This window comes from Anopheles coustani, chromosome 3 (genome assembly GCF_943734705.1).
Source record: "Anopheles coustani chromosome 3, idAnoCousDA_361_x.2, whole genome shotgun sequence".
Taxonomy (NCBI): Eukaryota; Metazoa; Arthropoda; class Insecta; order Diptera; family Culicidae; genus Anopheles; species Anopheles coustani.
This window is the reverse complement of record NC_071288.1, coordinates 21,403,406-21,422,381: the sequence shown is the minus strand read 5'-3', so window position 1 is coordinate 21,422,381 and position 18,976 is coordinate 21,403,406. Positions and strand designations below refer to the sequence as shown.

General features: G+C 51.4%; 2 protein-coding genes across 2 annotated transcripts in view; one reads left to right on the top strand and one right to left on the bottom strand.

The window, feature by feature from the left end:
- Nucleotides 1-18,976, bottom strand: part of LOC131272585 (uncharacterized) — a 41,604-nt gene that overhangs the window by 10,128 nt on the left and 12,500 nt on the right. The window contains exons 2-4 of the mRNA XM_058274392.1: nucleotides 12,497-12,597; nucleotides 238-329; nucleotides 20-130 (exon numbers count right to left, since the gene is read on the bottom strand). Coding sequence (XP_058130375.1) covers nucleotides 20-130; nucleotides 238-329; nucleotides 12,497-12,597 — 304 coding nt within the window. The remainder of the gene's footprint in view (nucleotides 1-19; nucleotides 131-237; nucleotides 330-12,496; nucleotides 12,598-18,976) is intronic.
- Nucleotides 2,632-4,770, top strand: LOC131260027 (hexamerin-1.1-like). The gene has a single exon (XM_058261678.1). It carries the CDS (start codon nucleotides 2,632-2,634, stop codon nucleotides 4,768-4,770), a length of 2,139 nt encoding a protein of 712 aa, XP_058117661.1.

The window sequence follows — 18,976 nt, the reverse complement described above, 5'->3', positions numbered from 1 at the left end:
GACAATTCGATTTACTCACGTCAACGGTAATGCCCGACACCGGGAATGTGCGTGCGGGTGGTGATTCCTTTGGCACGTAGCGGTAGAACTCTTCGCTCTCGAAGTACCACCGAACGGAGTAGAGTGAGGCCTGGAGAGACAGAAAGAATCATTGATAGAAAATATAGAAGTTATGTTATAAAATGGCTTGATATATTCAAGAGTTATCATAAGGTGTCTTTTGTTCTCTTCACTTACCTTTTCCAGCTCGAATTGACAGGACAGTGTGGCCGCGTTGCCCATGATAACCGCCTCCGGGACGAATATTTTTAGATCCTTCAAGCTGCGAACTGCAAAACAAGTGTGGAAGGGAAGGCAAAACAAAATCACTTGAGTGCACCATCAACATAGGCATTATCGGACGACGATGCATGCCGAACTGCATAACCGGTGTCATTGAACTACGGTTTGCCGATGTGGTTGCATTACTCAAATCCACCGGACACACTTTCGGGGCCGACCGGGTGAGCGTCGCTGATAAGAATTCCCAGACGGATCGGACGTTTCGCCAATCTAATGACCCTTATCTCACACCGGGCACATGCTGATGCCGTTACGGTTACAACGAACTCGACTCTGACCGGCGGTGTGAAAACCGATCGAAACCGATGGTCGATGACGAAAGCAGGGGCCGTTTGGCAGGGCACGGAGAGGACGCTGTGAAAGCGGCACAATTTAATGAGCGTTCATTTCGGCAGAACCCATCCTTCTTGAGCTGTTCGTCAGTAAGAATGAGGAATTTTCATTTTACGAAACGGAAATTGCTCCGCCACTCGAAGCGAAGTATTGTGTGCGCTGACGTCAGGGCATGGAGCCGATCGCCTCAGCCATCTGCCATCGGCCAGATCTTTCTGCAAGGTGTAGGCGTCGATTAGCATTCACCAGCACACCGGGCACAGTTCGCTTCCTCTGGACGACGCTCACACACAGTCACACACACACCACCCTCACGGCCATATGGCAGCCATCGTCTTCGGCCGACCATAATTCATCCGACCGACGACGGGCGCATAGCAAGGCAAGGGCTTGAACGGCAACCCGAGCACCAGCTGAGCAAAATATCAAACCCAACGTTAAACGTCCAGCTTCCGGTGCCGGCATGGGGGATTGGGTTGGGCCTGCGGTTAGGTTGCTCAAACGGTGCCAACCGGTAACGGTGGCCTGTTTGTTCCGGTGCAATCATCGGCGAGTCGGGGTAAGCGGGCGGTTGGGGTGTTGGTTTGCAATTGCTACTGGTTATTGTTTCATCGGTCGGTGGAACTTTTGAACTTTGGGACTGCGGTAGCGCCGCACTCGAGCGGCGCTGTTTGAAAGGAAACACGTTGTGCGATAATAGTGGGACGATTTGCACCAAAACGGGACAATGTTTCATCATTACTGCTAGCAATACTCATATCTAGTGTTAAAAGATTACTTTACCGTATATGAAAAGAGAATTTATTAATACACATTTAATTCAGAGCGACATTAACGAGATATCATTGTGTAATTTATAGCAATTTATAACATGAGTCTGACCTAGAATAATATTTGATAGCAAAATTGTTAGCTACATCAAACTAACCTGACCCATAGATTTGCCCATAGTTCGGCCGGCACAACCTTTGAGTTTAATTTATACGATTTGCGCTGAAGACACAGCTTTGCTTGGGGAAATTTGTACGACTTTCTTAAATCACAGACCGCTCGTAAGAAACGTCCGGTGGAAAGCACAAAAGCATTGACGATGGAGGGAAGGTCAAGAGCGGAACCGACAGGTGCTAAAGCATTTCCCATTCCCAGTGTGTATGCACCGTGGACGTGGAGCTTGGAAAATCAATAACGATCCCACGGCGAGGGGGTAATGTATGCGCGGGCCTTACACAAACCCTCCCACGGTCTGTCTCTGCGAGCGTCGAACCGTTGGCCACACTATAAACGTCACCAAGACTGAATGCAAAGTGTGTCAGAAAGGGGGGCAAGTGGAGCGGGAGAAGTATCATCATGGACGGAATTGAATAACGGGTTCCTTGCGATCAAACCTTTATCGCCATCAAGGCACCGTGCAAAACGTTATGGTGCTGCTTTGACTGGGGTAATAAAATATCGGCTTGGTCCCGGGCATAATGTACGATCGAAGGTGCAATGAATAAATTTTCCTTGCTCATAGGAAGTGGGTGTGTGCGTGTGTGTTTGAGAGAGAACGAGTTCAAATATTAGTTCCTTGAAGGACTGCTTGAATGATTTATGGTGAATAAAATGGAAGAATGGTTGCGAAAGTATCTATCACTGTTGAATAGCATTTCTAATTAGTGTTAGTACAAACGGCACAAGTTTAAATGCAAGTCCTCGTCGAATAAATCAACGGAAATGTTTCATAAATCCTATCAGTATCAAGCACGGATACAGTGCCATATTCGGCGGTGAACAAGTAACGAAAAATATTTGTTTTTGATCACCGAATAGCAACAGCGGGCACCTTCACGATTATCGCCAGGGTGAACGGTGGGTGCATCCACCTTTGCGGGGCTGATACGCCACGGCCAGATAAACCGCGGCCCCTATAAAAGGCCCCGGTGCGCTGCACCGAACCGCATCACTTGCTCAGTCGAGATGAAGGGCATCACCGTGGTAGCACTGGTCGGCCTGGCGGCCCTGGCCGCAGGATACGTGGTCGTGCCGGAGGAAAAGGTAACCAAAGCGGACAAGGACTTCCTGGGGAAGCAGAAGCAGCTGCTGGAGGTGTTCCAGTACGTGCACCAGCACGAGGTGCACAGCGAGCTGTGGGAAGTGTCGAAGAAGTACGACATCGAGAAGAACTACGATCACTACAGCAACGTCGAGGCGGTGAAGGAGTTCGTCGCGCTGTACAAGCACGGCCTGCTGCCGTTCGATGAGATCTTCAGCGTGCTGAACGAGCACCATCGCGAGCAGGCGGTCGCCCTGTTCCACGTGTTCTACTACGCCAAGGACTGGGATACGTTCTACAAGTCGATGGTTTGGGCGCGCTTCCACGTGAACGAGGGTATGTTCGTGTACGCTGTCACCGTGGCCGTGCTGCACCGCAAGGACATGGCCGGGCTGGAGCTGCCGCCACCGTACGAGATCTATCCGTACTACTTCTTCAACACGGAGGTGATCCAGAAGGCGGCCCAGTACAAGATGCAGGGCTTCGCCGGGGTGGAGAAGATCAACGACTGGTACACCGTCGTCATCCCGACCAACTACACCGGCTGGTATGTGCACACGAACGTCGACCAGAAGGTTTCCTACTTCACCGAGGACATCGGGCTGAACACGTACTACTACTACTTCCACGCCGACTACCCGTTCTGGATGGGCGGCAAGGAGTACGGGCTGTATAAGGATCGTCGCGGTGAGCTTTACCTGTACAAGCACCAGCAGCTGCTGGCCCGCTACTACCTCGAGCGCCTGTCGAACGATCTCGGCACGATCCCGGAGTTCTCGTTGTACAAACCGATCGCCACCGGGTACTACCCGAACATGCACTACTACAACGGCGTTAGCTTCCCGTCGCGCGACAACTACTACGAGGTGTACACGCCGGAGCACTACCACGAGATCGAGGAGGTGATCGAGTACGAGCATCGCATCCGCGAGGCGATCGATCTGGGCTACATCGTGCTGCCCGACGGGCGCCACGTCGACCTGACCAAGCCGGAGTCGGTGGAGTACCTGGGCAACCTGATCCAGGCCAACCCGGACAGCGTGAACACCCGGTTCTACAAGTACGTCGGTTATTTCGCGCGCATCCTGCTCGGCGGCTCGGTGGAGCACTTCGAAAACGCCAAGGTCCTGCCGGGAGTGCTCGAGCACTACGAGACGTCGCTGCGCGACCCGATGTTCTACCAGCTGTACAAGCGCCTCATCCAGTGGTACTATGAGTTCAAGGACCACCTGCCGTCGTACACCAAGGAGGAGCTGGCCTTCGACGGGGTGAAGGTGGACGAGATTCAGGTCGACAAGCTGGTGACCTTCTTCGACCACTTCGACGCCGACATTACCAACGTCGTCGACATCGAGGTGTTCGACGAGACGACCATGAAGGGCTCGAAGCTGCAGAAGTCCGGCAAGCTCGCCCACCACAACGGCACGGACTTCGTCATCCAGGCGCGCCAGTGGCGCCTGAACCACATGCCGTTCAGCGTCAAGTACTTCGTGCACGCCGACAAGCCCGTCAAGGGTGTGGTGCGCATGTACCTCGGGCCCAAGTACGACCAGTACGGGCACGTGTACGGTGTGGGCGAGAACCGCGAGAACTTCGTCCTGCTCGACACCTTCGAGCACGAGTTCACCGAGGGCAACAACGCGTTCACGCGCGAATCCACCCAGTTCCCGATGTACGTCCAGGACCGTACGTCCTACTTCGAGCTGTACCAGTGGGTCATGGATGCGTACAACGGTGAGCGTGAGTTCCCGCTCGACATGACCGAGGCGCACTGCGGCTTCCCGGCCCGCCTGATGCTGCCGAAGGGCAAGAAGGGTGGCATGCCGTTCCAGCTGTACTTCATCGTCTCGCCGTACCACGCCCCGGCCGTGCCGCACCATCAGGGCTACGACTACACGCTGAACTGCGGCGTTGGTTCCGGTGCGCGCTATCTCGATTCCCTGCCATTCGGCTATCCGTTCGATCGCCCGATCGACGAGAAGGTGTGGTTCACGCCCAACATGTACTATCTCGACACGATGATCTACCACAAGAAGGAGGCCGAAATCAACGCTGTTAACTGAACGTACTAACACTCATTCATTGGGATGCCGATACACCGAGCACCGAAATATAAATCTCGTTACATAAGATAAATCCACGTTTCCATAATTGTTGTTTTATTTAATTGATAAAACTTTTATTGAGCTAAGTAAGCTGGAAACAGTCTTTTGAAGACTCCAAATGAAAGAACATTAAAACTTCTCTCCTCCGCATGCAGCAACAAGCGTCTTGTTATGGGTATCCTAAAGTATACTACCCCTCTTCCCACCCATCTCTACCCAAGCAACTACAAAGCTTTGCTTAGTGTTATGCTAGTGTTTCTTCCTGGCAAGAATTGCTCCTTTACGATGTTTGCGCACCCATCACGTCAAACTTGCCGGGCGATGCGATAACAGACGCACTGGAAATGGCCGAGGGAAAACAATGCTGCGGAAAATTTCCATCATAACTTTGAATTGGTTTAGCAAACTTTCGTGCATGCGCCATTGTGGCACGCGAGCGCGAAGAAACATCCAGTGCCACCAGTTTCAATTAAAAGTAATGCAGCAGCAGCGGAAACGCAGCACGAATGTACCTACATACATCCTCGCTGCGATGGTACGACCGACGCAAAGCCCCCTCCGGCAGCACCATTGCCCGGTTCGCTGTTTCGGGTAAATTTTGTATTAAATTTTAAAATATTTGCCAAATTCAGTTGTGCAAACTTTGCCTCCACTTCCGTTTGTCGCTCGGGAAAGGGGGTGGCCCATCTTCTAACAATGAGCCCACGCAATGAGTGTGTGAGATGCTGCACCCATAGGGGGTGAAAACTTTCGCTGAAGCTTAAGAGAATGAGAGATTTTAGTTAAACCGTGGCAAGCATCAAGCAGGAAAACTTTTCTCACCCGTGCAGCGAATGGAAAGGCCGCCGACATACAGGTACATTATTTTGGTTTTCTTTTTCGCGTGTACACCAGCAGAAATGATTTTCCTTCCGTCAGATGATGGGAAAACATGCAAGTCTCGCGGAGGCTTTCCGGGCGACATAGTTGATAGCCTCGATTTCAGTCTCTTCTTAGTGTTTCCCAGGCTTGTGTAAAGGATACAAAAACGTTTTCATATTTAGCGTAACATTTTCAGAAGAAAGGGAAACACAATTTGTACCAGCTCTCGTGAACAGGTAACATGAACCTTGTTCCACTTGAAAAAGCATTTGCTCTGCGGTTTTTAAGAGCACCTCCAAACAACTGTCTTTTTGTCCTCCGATTTGTCTTTCTACCCTTTCCACGTGACCGCTCCTCATCTTTTTGAGTGTTTCATTTTTTTTTCGTCTTTTAAAAGAGCAACCTGGATGGCAACCCATTTTGTTCCCTACTCTGCCCGTGTCGGAGGGTCTTTTTTTGCGTAGGGTTCGCACCGTTTATTTCCTTACAATACTATTATTATTATTTTTTTTAGATATCACAAAATTATAATAAACGTGCTAATCCCTATGAAGCTCGTGTAATTGCCCCACCAAACGCACTCCTTAGCGGCAGAGTTTGGTGGGGCGAGCATCGTGCCGGCCACGGCCCTACTAGCTGAGTTTCTCTCCTCCTTCATCGCAGCCTAATGTGGCGGTTTTTCCTCGCTACATTCTGTGGACAATCCAAAACCAAAGCCTCATCTTCTGCGCCGACGCTGCAGTCGTCTTGCCTCCTGCAGCGCTGCATCGGCGGCGGTGAGGTCCCTCCGGGCAGCGAGAAGCTCCTCCTCCGTAACTGCTTCGTGCTCCCGGAGCAGAGCTTCGTTCCTCCTCTCCAGGATCTCGTGGTTCGCTCGTCTCGTCGTCCTGTTGCGTAACCGCCGGATGCGCAGCTGGATGTTGCGCAGCACCCTAGACCACTCCGATCTCGCCGCAGGTGTCAACGCAGCAAGTCTACGAGTGAGCTCAGGGCGCCGTCTCCGAGCTTGGTTTCGCGCTCGCCGAGCGGCCGCCTCGGCCGCCTGCGCTCTGGTCGCCTCCGCTGCTGCCGTGGAGCGCCGGTGCTGCTCCGCTCGCCAGTCGCTTTGAAGCTGGCGCGTAATCTCGCTGGCAGCGGTCACGACACGGCTCCACGAGTCGGCGCTGTGAAGCATGTAGAGTTGTAGGTTATCCGGTGTTGCTGGCTCCATTCCATGTCCTCGCAGGAGGCGGCCCCGAACGTTGTCAAATCGCGGGCAGTGGAACACGGCGTGCTCCGCTGACTCGACCGTTCCTGGGCAGTTGGGGCAGTCCGGGGACTGGGTGAACCCCTTGACAAACAGATATTCACGGAAAAATCCGTGTCCCGTGATAACCTGCGTCAGATGGAAGTTCACCCATCCATGCTTCCGGGCCGCCCAAGGCTCGACTGCTGGTAGCACCCGGTGGGCCCAACGTACGAAACGACTAGCGAGGGGCCGGGCAGCGAGATCGTCCCACTCGGACTGCCACTCCGAATATGTGATCGCTCGCTGCTCCCCCCGGGACTCCCTCGTCGGCCTTCCCGTCTGCATTCTTATCCGGTGGCACCGAGCGTCTTCGTCGAGCAGCAAGCATACTGGCGGCATGCCCGCCACTACGTTCCCGACCTCGTACCGGACCGTCCGGAAACTGCTGCAGACCATTTTGGCTGAGGCCCGGTCGACGCGCTTAAGGAGCCGGCGATTACTCTGCACTCGCAGTGCGCCGCTCCACGCCGGTCCCGCGTACCGCAACGTTGAGGTTGCGACATTGGCAAGGGTCTTCCTTCGGATACTGGACGGGCCGCCATGGTTCCTCAGAAGGTGTGACAAGGCCCTCGTCACCTTCATCGCTTTCTCCGTCACACTCTTCACGTGGGGAGTCCATGATAGGTGATCTTCGAGCCTCACGCCCAAATATCGAATGCTCCGCTGCGACCGGATGATGGTGTCACCGACTCGTACCGGGATTGACGGGTGTCCCCTGCGGAGGCTGCTGACCATTACAATCTCGGTTTTGTCCAGAGCTAAGGACAATGAGTGGCGATCGAGCCATTGCTGGACCGCGATGATAGCAGCACTCGCCCCTTCCGCCGCCTCCTCTGGAGTTCGCCCTGCCACCGTAAGTACGAGGTCGTCCGCAAATCCAACGATGCTTGCACCCTCGGGAAGCTCGACGTCCAGCACCCCGTCGTACATGACGTTCCACAAGGTAGGCCCTAAGATAGACCCCTGCGGAACGCCCGCAGTGATGTCGCGCGACGAGGTACCAGCTTCCGTAGAGTAGTGCAGAACACGCCCCTCAAAATAGCTTCGCAAGATCTGCATCAGGAACTCCGGTGTTCTTTTTTCCCTGAGAGCGGCCCCGATCTCTGTCCAGCTCGCGGAATTAAACGCGTTGCGGACATCGAGCGTTACGACCATGCAGCATCTTCGGTCTCTCGCGTTGGTTCGACCGAAGGCCATTGCTTCCCTGCCGCGGGCCACCACCTCCTCGATCGCCTGCATCGTCGACCTCCCCTTTCGGAACCCGAACTGACGGGGAGAGAGTCGCGGACCTTCTGGATCTTCCTCCAGGTGGGCGTTGAGGCGATCGAGGATTATGCGCTCGAGCACTTTGCCGACAGTGTCGAGCATGCATAGTGGGCGGTAAGATGATGGCCGGCCCGGTGGCTTTCCTGGCTTCGAGAGTAGGACCAGTCGCTGGTGCTTCCAGATGTCGGGGAAGACTCCACGATCAAGGCAGCCCTGAAGCACCCTTCGGTAGACGCCCGGAAAGGCACGAACTGCTGCGGTGACGGCGGCGTTTGGAATGCCGTCTGGTCCTGGGGCCTTGTGGGGGTTCAGGCTCGCTGCAATCCTCAGGAGCTCCTCCTCCGTGATGGGTGGGCCGGCTTCGATGAGTTCATCGGCTGGCTCCGGCCATTCCATCGGTGGATGCGTGGGAAACAGCTCGTCGACAATCTCCCCCAAGAGCTGCGGGTCTCGCTCTGGTGGTATTTGCGCGCCGCGGACCCACTTCATGGCGACCCTGTACGCATCTCCCCAAAGGTTGTCCTCCAGAGTTGCTGAGAGCTCCTCCGCGCATCTGCGCTTGCTGGTGTTTATCGCCTTGCGTAGTGTTTTCTTGGCCCGCCGGAATGTATCGGCCCGGACATACCTGAGCGCTGCAGACCGTGTTCCCCGAAGAGTAGCTTGGGCACGCTTGCAAGACGTGCGCAGCCCTGCTATTTCTTCCGTCCACCAGTAAACACTGGTCCTTGTCCGGGTGTGTCCTGCTGTGTGCCTCGGCATCGTCTCGTCGCACGCTTTTGTCATTATTTTTGTGAGGCTTCGAGGGTCAACCGCCTGTTCAGAGAATCGGAGGCTCTCAAGCGCGTTTACAAAGAGGTCCGCCGAAAAACACGAGGCATCCCATCGCCGGCTTTGGGGCGCTCGATATCCTTCGCGCTGCTGCTGGGTGGTTGGCGCGCCGATGGAGTAGAGTAGCGCCCTGTGATCACTAAAGTTGAACTCCGTGACTACCCTCCAGTCTCCTGGCCCAGCGATGTTTGGACTCGCGAATGTAACATCGATTATAGAGCTCCGAGCGACCCCGTTCCCCAAAAATGTCGAGAGAGTCCCCGTATTGAGCAATCTGAGACCGAGGTGCTCTGCCGTTGCGAGTAGCTCCGTCCCACGCTGGCTGTTCCTGCGTCCTCCCCACGCCACAGAGTGCGCGTTGAAGTCGCCCCCCAGGACTATTCTTGGATGGCCGTGTGCCGTCGCCACGATGGATTCCATCAAGGTCCGGAACCTGGCGAAATCCCATGATGGAGGTGCATAGCAGCTGATGTAAAGTACACCGTTGATAACGACTGCTACCATCCCTTCCGTTACGTTTGCTACCCTCTGCACAGGGTATCGACCGAGCGCAACGACCGCCGTTCTCGTGGCAGGGTCTGCTACCCAGTTGCCATTGTTTTGCGGCACGCGGTTGTAATCCGACAGCAAAGCAATGTCGGCTCCCAACTCACGTGCGTTCTGGGCAAACAGATCCTGGGCCGCCGGGCTCCTCCTCAGGTTGACCTGGATTACCGCGAAAGATCTTGTTGAGTCTTGCATAGTGCTGACCCTATAATGTGAGGACCCCCACAGATCAGACACTTCGCTGCGGCCTTGCAGCTTCTCGATTGGTGGTCCTTCGATCCACAGCGGCGGCAGAGTCTGGATCGGTCGGGCCCGCGACAGGTGCGTGCAATGTGGCCTCGGAGTTGGCATCTTTTGCACCGCAACTCGTCGAGTGGCTTGGGTGGCTCCAGCTCGACCTTACAGCTGGTATAGCCGATGGTTACCCGGCAGCCCACTAGCGCAGCTCCGAGCCGTCTCGGAACTCGTACCATCGCGCGCTGATCCCCGCGAAAATAGCGTTGCAGCGTCACGGCCTCCTCTGTAATCTTCGTATCTAGCTTGGTGGTGAAGGCTTCGGCCACGTCACCCTGTGTTGCTAGCATGTCTATGCCTCTGATCAGGAGCGGCACGGTATCAACACGCAGTTGCACCTTGCTGCCTTCCGGCATCACCTCGTCGACGCGCATCCTGATCTCCTGGGTGTCTGTGCTACGCTTCAAAATCAGGACTAGCACGTCTCTGGTTCTCCGGTATGCCTCCTTAACGGCCTCTCGTACCACTACATCCTCGCGTACTTTCCTGTAGAGGTCCAGGTAGGACTTGCCGGTTGGGGGGGTGATGACTAACTCGTCGAGCCTGTATCGCCTTTTCGCAGTCTTCCCGCTGTTATTCTCGTTCTCGTTCTCCCCATCGGAGGGAGTTGGGGGCAGATTCTGCTGTACGGTGTGCGCTGCCGCCCCACCCGACGGATCCTTCTGCTCCTTGGACTTTCGAGGGTTGCCAGCCAGCTGCCACGGCTGCTCTTGCTGCTCTTGCTGCTGCTGTTGCAGTTTCTGCTGCTGCTTCCGCCTCGGTTTCTCTGGTTTCCGCTCCGGTTGCTGCTGCTCCTGTTGCTGCGGGTGCACCTCTTGCAGGCCTTGTTCCTCCTCCAGCGACTGGGGCTCGCTGTTCTGCTTGTTGCCCGGCTTCTGGCTCTTTTGGACTTTACCGCGTTTCGGGTTAGAATTCGTTCGCATTGCCTCGTTTACCATTTGTTGCACGGCTCTAGTACCATCATGGTACAATCGCTTCTGCTGGTCCTTCTGGCCCTTCATTATGTCACCGAGCTGGTCAGTGAGCTGCTCGATGCGGGCGCGGAGTACACGGTTCTCAGATCGAAGATCTTTAATCACAACCTGCAGCTCCTGTGTGACCATCGTGCTTTGCTCCGACGCCGCTTGCAGCGCCGCTAGCATTTTCAGCAGTGCTTGGTGATTCTCAATTTCAGGTGTCTGACCATTCTCTGCCGCCCCATCCACTTTCGTGGGGAGTCGTGTGCAGGGCGACACCGGGTGAGCGGGTGCTGGCTTGTCCACTACGCTTATCAACGCTGCTGTTGCTGGCTCTCGCGCCCCCGCTGGCGCCGATGACTTCGTGGGCGTCAATGACGCCGCTGTCGCTACCGGCGACTGCGAAAGCGCCGGCAAGGGCCGCATCAGCTCCCTCCGCTTGGTATCCCCAATCTTCTGACACGGGGACTGCCGGGCGGGGCCGGAGATTGGGTGCGAATGAGACCGCAACACTCGCGTCACCTCCTCCTTTGTCTGCCCTCCTTTTGACATTTCTTCGCGGGTGCGCAGCGACATCCTCTTTGCGACATTCCCGCGCTTGGGCGTCTCTGCCCCGATATCGATGTTCATATTCGCGTTGCCAGTTGGTGGGAGGGGGGGATGGTCAGCTTTTTTTTTCGGGGTCAACCCCTTCCTCTTTCAGTTGCAAGCCATAACCCTACTGCCACAAGCAAAATAAACCAGCGGCGGATGGTGCACACACGCGCGCACTGAATTTTTTTGTCACAGTTTTGTTTTTTGGTTCCGTTTTGTTTTGTTTTTTGTTTTCCCCAACACAGAGTCTGTTCTATCAAGGCCACGCTCCGTCTGGCCCGTGTAACGGTCCGTAGCACCTCAGTGCACGGGCATTCTCGGAACCCTTCCTTCCTTCTTTCTCGTGCCTTTCCGTTCTTTCGATGCGTTTCGCACGAGGCGGGCAATCGGTTTGCCTTACAATACACAATAGGCACAGTTTTTTTTTTTTTTTTTTTTTTACTCTCCGGCACTTTCTTAGTTGCTTCGTTGCAGAGCTCCGGCAAAACACGTCCGATCGGCTTGAACACTCGATAGCAACTCGTGTCGGAGGGTCAAGTAGTTATTCAACTACCGATAACCAGCCAGCCAGCCAGTCACGAGGGAGCCGGAAAATGGTGCGCTCTTTAGCAGCAAATTATCCACCATTATCGTATCATAATCATTTGCACTACACGCCGTTATGCTTTCGTCCCGTGGGATGAGGGCGCAAGTGTCTGCGGTATGATCAACGCCCAAGCGTCAGGCTCGTCAGCATAGTTGTAGTGTCATTTGGCTTCAAGGGGCGGCTTGTGGTAGTCATTCTGTTTCCGTGGTTTTTTTTCTTCCTACTCCGGTGACCCGGTCCCACCAACCCAAATGTGAGTAATTTTTCCCCGTTGACATCGTTTGCATCTTCACGGGGAAAAGTGTTTTCGAAGTGTTTGAAGTTGTAGTTCCTCCTCCCATGGTGCCGCATTTCAACCGAATATTATCATCGCACGATGGTGGGAATACTTTTTGATAATGGTTACAATTTCATCTTTTTTTCACCTTTCAACAACTTGTTTCGTACGTAATGCATCATACTTACCATTCGAAATTAATTCCGTTAAAGCTATTAAACAGACGACAAAGGAACCGAACCACCCATGACCAGATTGTCTGCGCCTAGACATCGTGTATCGAAGCTCCCTGCAATGGAGGTGGAAAAGAAAAGATTGGTATCAATTATGAGGTCATTCATCCTGTTGTTTGAGGTACCAGCATGTGGTTTTATTTACTACACGAATTCATAGAGAGAAAAACGGATGATCTATTCATGGATAGATTGTTTTATACGTTTGCTAACCTCCCTCTTTAGCTCCATCTTTACTAAAGAATCAATATGTTTTATAAAAGTATTTTAATTAAATTCAATAATACTGTGTTTTTTAACCAAAATAATCAATCTTGTCATATTTTAAATAGTTTAAACAAATTTTGTTTCATATCAGACTGGTATTTTATAACTTTTTCTGTGGCCAAATTACAAACAGTTGCGTTAACTGATTCATTTTTCCAAGTAATAAAGCACTACTGCATGCGAAACCCCAACTATGCCAAATAGACGAATGTTTACTTTGAGTAAAACTGTTTTTTTGTGTGAAAGTTTGTTTTTCCGGCTACTGAAGTGGCTACCGAAACGGATAATTTAGTTTACGGGCAATATTTCCGCCATCGGACCCGAAATTGACCATCGAAGGGACAGGATGGATGGCACAACTTCACCCGAAGCGTTTAGCACTAACCATCGATCGGTGCTAATTTTATGACCATACAAACTTTTCACTTTTGCCTCGCCAAACGTGAGCCAGAAAAATAACAGTATCAGCAAAAACTAGCTAACCGAACGACGAGGAGGACCGAGGCGAGGGACGAACGAAAAAACAAGTAGCTAGTACCTCGACCACGTGCCACCCACTTCACCGCACGCGCTCATCTCACCGTGCGAAGGAAAAAGAAACGACCAACACTATGCTTTCCACAACAAATCACCAGCGTTCACCATTGTTTCCACTGGACACCGTCAGCGAAACTTACCTCGGTCGGTCCTCGCCCGGGGGCGCACTTTCCCAACCCGGTCCCGGTGGAGAAACTGTACAACTTAAGGATAAATATGGAGGAAAAAGGATACAACAACAACAGCAGCAACATCAACGGTGGGAGTCGAAGCAAAAAATAAAAAGAGAACCAAAAAAAAACCATGTCGGCCAAGAACAGCACTTGAAACCAACCGGAGAAAAGGAAGGTGAAAAGTTTTGAACGGAATAATTTGATGATAACCTTCCGGTTGGAAAAAGTGAAATTATGCAAATTTATTCCAGTACAACTGCGGTAGAGAACCCGCCCAGCGTTCCTTCCACCGACCCGCGAACCGCGCGGGAGGGCGAGAAAAACTTTCGTCCGACGTAATGACGATGGTACTGGTGCAGGGACAGCGGTGGCAACCAAACTAGACTAGAAACGGTGTACGCAAGAAGTAACATCATCCATCCGTCCGTCAGAGCTTGAACCAGCCTCCCCGGGGTTCCGGATCCCGCCAGCCCACCGGTTGAACCTGGCGCGGACGGATGGTGTGAACTTCCGCAAAAGGGGTTTCGGCATCGGGCAGGCAGTAGGGAAGCCTCCGGAGTGACGAGTTTCCTTCCCTCATTTGCCAGCTAGTTGAACCCCTTGAAGGGGTTTTCGTGTGGCGTAGATGGAGTTTTTGTCTTGTACTGTCATGATTTTTCGTCCCACCGCACCCCCGTTCCGGCTCTGACGCTGCGGTAAATGGCACGTGTTTGATGGCGCTACCAACCACCGAAACCAAAGTCGACGACGTCTGTCGAAACGGTGCACGGGTTTTCGGGGTGAACGCCGGGCGCAAGAGAAGCTGTTTAATCAGCGTTTTAAGCACAAAACTTGAGTAAATGAGATTCTCAAAAAGCTGGAAATGATTGATGTTTGTTTTTGGGTGAAAGTATTTTGGGGGCTTTTTTTGTGTTTGCGCTACGATAGTGCTGTTAGCATGTTGTTTATAACAGCACTGGTAGGCTTTTCTGGAGTCGGCACTTTTAGCGGTCACTGACGCGAACGGACCGAGTGAACCGTTTTATGACATGTTTATGCAGTGCAATAGTGTTTTTATTATTTTGCTAAAATCAGTACCCATCAGTACAGTACAATTATTCATAATTGCAATGAATATTGACTTAATAGAAGCTGTAATTATGTAACAAAACTTGATAAATGAGAGGTAAAATTGATATTCTGCATAAATGTATTGTTAAATAATTATCTGCCACGAAAGCTACAATTTGCTTCACACTAACGTATCAGCTCAATGAGTTTCAGCAATTAGCATAAAGTGAGCATATTTAATAAATTAATTTTCAAGCTTTGCTCTTTACATTGAAGTTCTGATATGAAATCATAATCGACAGTAGCTAAAATTTCGTCCGGGTTCGGAAAAATATCCGCCAGCAAATCAACACGGTGCGTGTGAACACCAAAATAACCTCAAGCAAGAGTGTGGTACTGAAATGTATTATGACGCTGGGAACCAACTGCTGTTAAATTGTATAATTTTGTTACAATCAGTTCCAATTTTTAGTAAAATTATTAAAATACAACCTTGAAAAGTATACCGCATGAGTTGGATAGTATACTGTTGAACCAGTTAAGCGAACGCTCAGCAAACATCAGTTCTTACATAAAAAGGTCAGTTGAATACGGTAACAACAATCTGCATAGTCCCCATGACAAAACACAAAAGGATTTCTGCAAAAAGCTGCACTCATTTCCGCCGTCGATTATCCCGAAAGGGATGGTAATTAAATTCTTCACAAATGCACGCTCCGCAAGGGATCCGGTCTAATCCTACACTAGCGACGTTGTTGTTCCGCTGCGAACCACTCTTTTCATCGGCCATCCGGGACATCCACGGCCGGCAGGTCCCAGCGCTCCCACCGCCTTCGCCAAAGCCGTGACCCGTCCCAAAAGTTGACAGTTTGGATCGGAACGGCATCGTTGGATAAAAGACGCCGAGCAGCTCCAAGCCCGATGCAGAATGGCTGCATTAAAACTGAAGCATGTGCCTAAGCTAAGTAGACACTTTGCCCGTCACCCGGCCGGACCGGGGACCGACAGCTCTCGCCGTAAGCAAGTTCCAGTGAAAGCCTGTCCTGCCCACTTAATTGCTAACGGGTAACAAAGCACGTGTCCAACCGGGCGGCAAAGGCATCGTTCGTCCGTTCGCCCGCGCGAAAAACACTGCCACCGGTGTATACGTGGTGCAGCATGGGGCCAACCCCGTTGGTTTCACCGGCAGGGAGGGTACCCCGGGTGGTCAGGTTGTATTGACAACGGCCAGAGTGTTTATCACCGGGCGCACCGAGCGGGGCGGGTGGGCAAGGCGGCGGACAAAAGCACGGCAATCGGTAAAAGAAAGGAAGATTTAATGTTTCAGTTCGGCAGTGAATCAGAGCGGAGGTTAGCAGTGCAGTTCCTGAAAGGGTTAGCGGAAAAGTAAGGTTACGGCACGACCGCGTGGTCACGCCGAGCTGGAGCTCAGGTCAGAAAAATCCTAGCTGCCGCACATCTCGTTCTGTTTGAGTCAATCAAGCGGACCACGAGTTCTTGTGTCCTGACAACGGAAGGAATTATACCTCCCGTGGCCGGCGGGTGGACATATGGCTATTATTAGCCGGTCCTAAAGGACGAGCCCCTTCATAGGAGTTCGGACAGAGTCGGTACGCCTCTGATTACGAGTAAGGGAACAAACGTTCGACTTAGCGTAGGAGGATATACCCCGACTCGCATAGCGAAAGAAGAAGAAGATTTAATGTTTCGATAGGATTAACTCCTTTTTTCTCTTCACCCGTTTGGCCAACGGCGAGGAGTGGTTATTTTCATGAAGCGATTTTACTCTGGTTTCCGAGCGTTCCCTCTTTTGTTTTTGATTTTGTTATTTTCTCTGTTTTTCTCGCTCAGGGTTTGTGTGTGTGTGTTTTTTTTTGTGTTGTCGTTTGTTTCACATAGCACAACACCTTTCTTGGGCCAGTTTTACACGATGAACCAGCGAGAAAGGCTCCGGCGTCGAGGCACATTCATTTGCTGTTATCCTTTCTGCGTCGGGTTTGTAGCGTACGTTTCCCATGTACTTTCTCTTTTTTTTATTATTTTGCACTCCGGTTCGAGCACCACAGTTTGATCATGTCCCTGCCGACAGTGAAAAATTGTTCTGTCGGAATACCCGGGCAGTGGCGCATCGGCGCTACAGTGTGCAAAAACGGTTCTTCAATTCGGTACAAAAACGGTAGCTCACGTACTAAGGATGATAAGAATCCTTCCCCTCGATTGACACTTCGCTACTTCGGGCTTTGGCTCTTCAAATCTCGAGACAAGTGGGCTCCGGTTGATGCCGCTTTCAATGAAGTGCTACGGTCGTCTAGCGCCGTCAGCTGCCAACAATGCGGCCACTGTCGAACTTATCATAAGTCCCATAATCCAAATTTATCGTGATCGAAACAACCTTATCCCGGGCAGGTCCGGGTGAACACCTTTTTCTGGCCACTACCACCTATCCTTAATGCAATTCGCTGCTGCTTTCACACGCGGACAAGTGCGATCATTGCACTCTCCCTTCGTGCCGCTCCAACTCCAAATTCTACTTTCCTTCTGCACCCTTTATTTGTGGTATTTTTTTTTGTTTTGTTCTACCTTTCTACGATATGGTAGTGCTTTTTTTCGTAATATTTTACCATTTGTACGCTGGTGAACCGAGCTCGAAGTCATTTTTTTTCCTGCCGTTCGCTGCTTTCACCGCTGGATTGTGCCGTTTGCGCCACTCGCTGGCCTTTTGTCTACGAGCGAGCGAGTACATTCACTCCGATTGTTACCCGAAAAGCGGTGCTATTATTTATGTTTTTATTTATTTTACGCCATATTTTTATCCTTTCCTGCTGGCGAGTGTGCCCCCCTCGTTCGACCGGATTGAGCCTCGGAAGGTCTAGCACCTGCACCCCGGGAACGGTGGGCACGGTGGAGGCTTTAGAGAGATAAATTTCCAAAATGGCAATAACCCACACCGACGAGGAGTTTTAACGGTGAGAGATTTTTTTTTACCCCCTTCCCCATTCTGTATCGTTGTTTAAATATCTTTTCGCCATTCTCTCACAGCCTTTCGCGGTCCTTTTGTTGCGATCGCAGTTGTTAAAATCGCAGTCCAAGCAAAAGAGGTGTGTGTGTTTCTCTGGCGTAAGTGTAAGCGAATTTATTTTTTGCCTCTTCGTTGTGAAAACCCCGCTTTGCTTCCCTCCGTTACGGGTTTTGGAAACTGTAGGCAGGGCCCTTGTTTTCCCGCTGAATGATGTGCTTTTAACCCTTAACGATATGGAGCTTGTTTATGTTTTGTTTATGCCGGCGGATGTAATTCGGTATTATTTTAATCCGATGGGTGTATTTATGATGTCTTTTTGAGTTTTGGCAGGCGCTATCATTTCATTCTTTATATTTGTTCGTTGCAAAAATGATAGATTGGGCATGTGAAAACATTGTTACACTAACATGAGGAAATTTTGGTTTTTCAATCGTGAAAATACATACAATGTTGAACCAAATGTTTTTGTATCCTTTTTATCAATTTGATTATCATTTCCATTGCACTATTGATACCTCCTCGTGAAGGTCTCTGTTAGAGCCATCAACGAACCATCACGGTGAACAACTCTCACCTCACAAAGACGTTACCATCAACATAAACGCGTCAGCAAAACTCCCACCTCACTGGTGAACTGGACAGACGATGAAGAACTCTATTTGGGTGAAATAAATTAATTAAAAAATTAATGACTCTCTCTTCCTCCGACGGACGAGTGTGCGACGATCCGGCGATGACAAGCGCTCGGCAAAACGAATCAATCGAAATTGTGCAAACGACATTGTTTATCCCGTCCAGATATGGGTGGAGTTGTATGGCGATGGTTTTATGTACGAGAATCGGCACCATCCTTTTCCCAATCGCAAACGTTTCAATCCACTCGAGTTTTGTGTGCTTCGCTGTAGGTTTTCGGTCGACGATTTAACCTGTCATTTTATTTGCTTCGCTTTCTCTCACACTCCTTCGCTCGCGGTACTGCTTTCCCTGCATTCGCGAAGTTGTTTTGATTGATTTTAAGCGGGAAGAAGATTCCTCTCAGGCCAATGATGAGATGCCATTTGGGATTACGATAATCCGGCGGGATTATTGAAAATCAATTTCACGGCTGCCCTGAAAGATCGTCAATAAGAGCCGGTATTAAAAAAGGGGAAACGATTTCGGTAATGGGAATTCGACGAGAGAAGAAACGAACGACACTGCCGGTGATATTCCGTTCAAAATCGCATGTAAGCAGCACAGTTTGTAGTCCCGGGAAAAGTACTTTCCATGCTTTGGCACGAACGCTCGAAACCAGTGCCGGTGGCCCCCCAAAAACGCCACCAATTCGTAATTGGCTTAGAACGGATATTCGAACTTAAAACTGCACTTCCGGTCCCCCGCAAATCCGTT

Excerpts from the sequence above, each read along its gene's own strand:
- LOC131260027 (XM_058261678.1), top strand. The coding sequence starts at position 2,632 with ATGAAGGGCATCACCGTGGTAGCACTGGTCGGCCTGGCGGCCCTGGCC.